General features: G+C 34.5%; 1 protein-coding gene across 1 annotated transcript; it reads right to left on the bottom strand.

The window, feature by feature from the left end:
• Window positions 1-1,627: 1,627 nt before the first annotated feature.
• LOC142228993 (uncharacterized) lies at window positions 1,628-3,190 on the bottom strand. The gene is made up of 2 exons (XM_075299522.1): window positions 3,137-3,190; window positions 1,628-2,932 (listed from the first exon to the last, which is right to left on the bottom strand). Exons 1-2 carry the CDS (start codon window positions 3,137-3,139, stop codon window positions 2,111-2,113), a joined length of 825 nt encoding a protein of 274 aa, XP_075155637.1. The 5' UTR covers window positions 3,140-3,190; the 3' UTR covers window positions 1,628-2,110.
• Window positions 3,191-3,619: the final 429 nt, after the last annotated feature.

Genomic DNA, 3,619 nt, shown 5'->3' on the forward strand with positions numbered 1-3,619 from the left:
AAATATACTCTATATAGTCGGAATCGATATTTCGATGTGTTACAAACAGAATCTTAAAATTAAAATTTGCTTCCTAGAAGCAAGTACACAAAACCTAACTTTAAAAGAGAATTGTGTCTTAAAAGTTCCTTAATTGTATTCCCCGCTTCTTTGGCTCGGAATCAATAACAAAAATTTTTAAAGTGAAGACAAAATCTTTGGAACCGTGAAAGTGAAATCAAATAATTTTTTAATTACGTAAGGAGAAAAAAGTAAACTGTTTTATTGGAAAAATGAGCTACCTAAATAATACACATTTTGAAATTTCCACAAGACGATGTTAAAACCAGGAAAATTTAACGTCGTGGTGTACTTCTTAACTACAATTCACGAAAAATAAAAATAATTTAAATTTAGCGTTAGTTTAACTAAGGACTTTTTTCACTGTATATTTTTTATGTCTAATTAATATAGACTATAAATAGCTTACTACACACTCATCAATGGACTGTGGAGATGTTGTTCTATTTACTAGGATTTACTCCTAGATCAGTGTCGATCACCAATTTCCCAGTAAAAAGAAGAGCTCTCAGCGTTGTATCGCTAATTGGGTCTAGAATTTTGTTTAGAGTTTTAGTGTCATATTATCAACAGATGCTAAATTTATGCTACCTTTTATCCTTCAGATTAAACTACTTTTGTAGCAATATTCCTCCTTATAATGTACCTTGCATTCCTATATCTTAAAAATTCCATTATTTTAAAGAAGATACATCTTTGGCTTGTAGGGGAGTGCAGAAGTCCAAATTTTAATCAGTGTAAGCTGAAAATGGAAGACTGCGACTATATAAGAAAATTCCTCCGTATTCCCTCAAAAGATTTTTGAGGGATCTATGTCTATGTAATATTAACTGGTCATCTTACCATAAAATCCAAAGTTAGGAGAGTTAAAATGGATTTTTGTAGTTAACATATAAACTGAAATCTAATGTGTGCTGCACAATTTTGTGCCAAGCTTCATTTCAAGGGCCTCTTTTCTATAGTCAGCCATATCCTACCCAGCAAAAACTCTCATTACCCGGTAATCTTGTAGGTAAGCCTATTTAAAAATTAATAACCACTTATTAATTGGCATCGCTTCGGATTACATTTACATACGCATGTCCTAGAAGGAAAGTACTTCTCCCCAGGCATACTTTCGGCCATAAAATAAGTAGTGCATTGCAAGCATATAATCAGCTAATATGTAATGACTTATTCGTAGATACACCAAACCTTGCAAAATAGCCACTTATTGCCTCAGGCAACCAAATCTCGAAAATATTGATTTCTATCGCCGATTACAATGAATCAAAATATGGCGAGTGATGCTGTAATAGAAGAACTACTTGAATAGAAACGAATATTGTATAAATAAACAAAAAATCTAATAAATAATCTAAATAAGATGCAAATTAATTTCACACTTAAAATAGAAATAAATGTAGGTTGTTTAAGGGAATTGGATTCGTGAATTACGTTATAATATATCCAATTACCAATTCACATAAGGTTCAAAATCTACTAAAAGTGGATTTTAAGTCTCTTTTTTATAAGGCAAATGGCATTTGAAATTTAGTTTAAGCGCATTTTGGAAGTGTAGTGTGAATGAGGTATAAGAAAGCATTTATTTAAAACATAATATGACAATGTCATTAAACACAATTATTATGAAATATTTGTGATAAAAATTTCTTAACGGAACAATTTTCAGAATTACCGTTACATTACATATTCTTTTTGATATTTTATGTAAGTGCTCGATTATGTGAATAATTATACCTAATGGTACCATCATTTATTCTATTTTATTAATTCGTTAACTACAACTGCCTAAAAATTTGAGAATAACAATTCGAAAATTACCGAGAAGTATTTATTTTTGTCATTACAAGTTAGTCATTATAACTCGCCGCAATGTAATGCAACGTGTAATGACAGCTTTACTCCTGGTAATGTCAATTGTAATGAGATGTGGTTACCTAGTTTTTGCTGGGTAATAGCTTAAATGATGTATGGAATGATTTTTTTTAAATTTTCTAAACAACAATTTATTTACTTAAAAATAAAAATTCATACAGTTTCTAACGATTTACTTCTTCTTGTAAACATAACCACCGTTGGCAGCATACTGAGTACCCAAGTTACCATTGGAAACACTGACAGCTGGGGCTGAATAGGATGGTTGGAATGATGGGACGGAATATGAGGTTTGGGTAGCTGGGACGGAGTATGAAGCCTCAACAGCTGGAGCAGAGAATGAAGTTTGAACTGAGGGGGCAGAGAATGAGGTTTGTACAGCTGGAGCAGCAAATGATGACTGGAAGGTGGGGGCGGAGTAAGTCTGTTGGATGGCTGGTGCTGAGTAGCTGACTGCAGGAGCGGCATAAGTTTGTTGGAAAGCAGGAGCAGAGTAGGTAACAGCTGGAGCGGCAAAAGATTGGTGCACAGCAGGAGCTGTATAGCTAACAGAAGGAGCGGTGTAGCTAACAGCAGGAGCAGAGTAACCGACGGAAGGAGCATAATTCACAGATGGGGCGGCATAGCTGTGATGGAATGCTGGGGCAGAGATTGTCTGATGAACAGCTGGAGCAGTGAAAGTCTGTTGAACAGGAGGCAAGTATTCACTGACTGGAGCAGCAAGGGGAGCACTGTATTCCTGGTGTACAACGGCGGGAGCTGTATATGTCTGTTGAACGGCTGGAGCAGAGTAGGTTTGTTGAACAGCAGGAGCACTATAAGTGGCAGCAGGAGCAGGTGCTGGAGCAGTGGATGTTGCTGCTGGTGCTGGAGCTGAAGCCGAAGCAGAATAGCTTGTCTCTACACTGTTTTGGGTAGCTGGCAAATATTTCTTGGACAGATGGCTAACATCAGCGGTGGCTACGGCCAAAAGAGCAAAAGCAATGAAGAATTTCTGTGAAAAAGAGATAGGGGGAATATTAAAAAAGTGTAAGTATACTTTTAGGCATATTTCAATTAATTCATTCACAATAAGTGTTAACTATTTTTGAATTTAATTAATTTTTTTTTTTTTTTGAAAATTCACACTCCTTGCTAATTTCACTTTTATTTATATATGTTTGTTTTCTTTTTTTTTTCTTGTTCATTGTCAACTAACCATTTTGAGTCTTTGGTTTACACTTAAGATGAGTTGGTAGTTTACAGTAGGAAGTAAGCGTTGAAACTGATGTCGATGGTGTCCACTTCGGATTAATTTATAGTTGAAAATAAAAATAGATGCTATGTTGATTCAACATCATCCTCTATTGTTTTTAGCCATTTAGAGCCATAGATTCAAGAAAACATTTCATAATTTTCAGAGTTGTGAGATTTTATGTCCAAAATCTCATAAAATCAATGGCGCTATTTTTGTTTGTATACAAAACATTTGTTATAGTTTAAGTAAATTTTTGTCAGAGTCCCAAAAAAAATCAAACAATAAGTAATGCTAATACAAATGCTAATGCAAAATTTATTTGTCTCCTCCTGTTTCTTGGTCCATTACCTACTGCTAGAAATTGGAACGTGCATTGATCAACAAAAGGCTTAAAACTTGTTTCACTTCTCTGATCGAAAGGTAGATGAGTATGGGTGTAGTCTT

This window comes from Haematobia irritans, chromosome 3 (genome assembly GCF_050003625.1).
Source record: "Haematobia irritans isolate KBUSLIRL chromosome 3, ASM5000362v1, whole genome shotgun sequence".
NCBI classification, from domain to species: Eukaryota; Metazoa; Arthropoda; class Insecta; order Diptera; family Muscidae; genus Haematobia; species Haematobia irritans.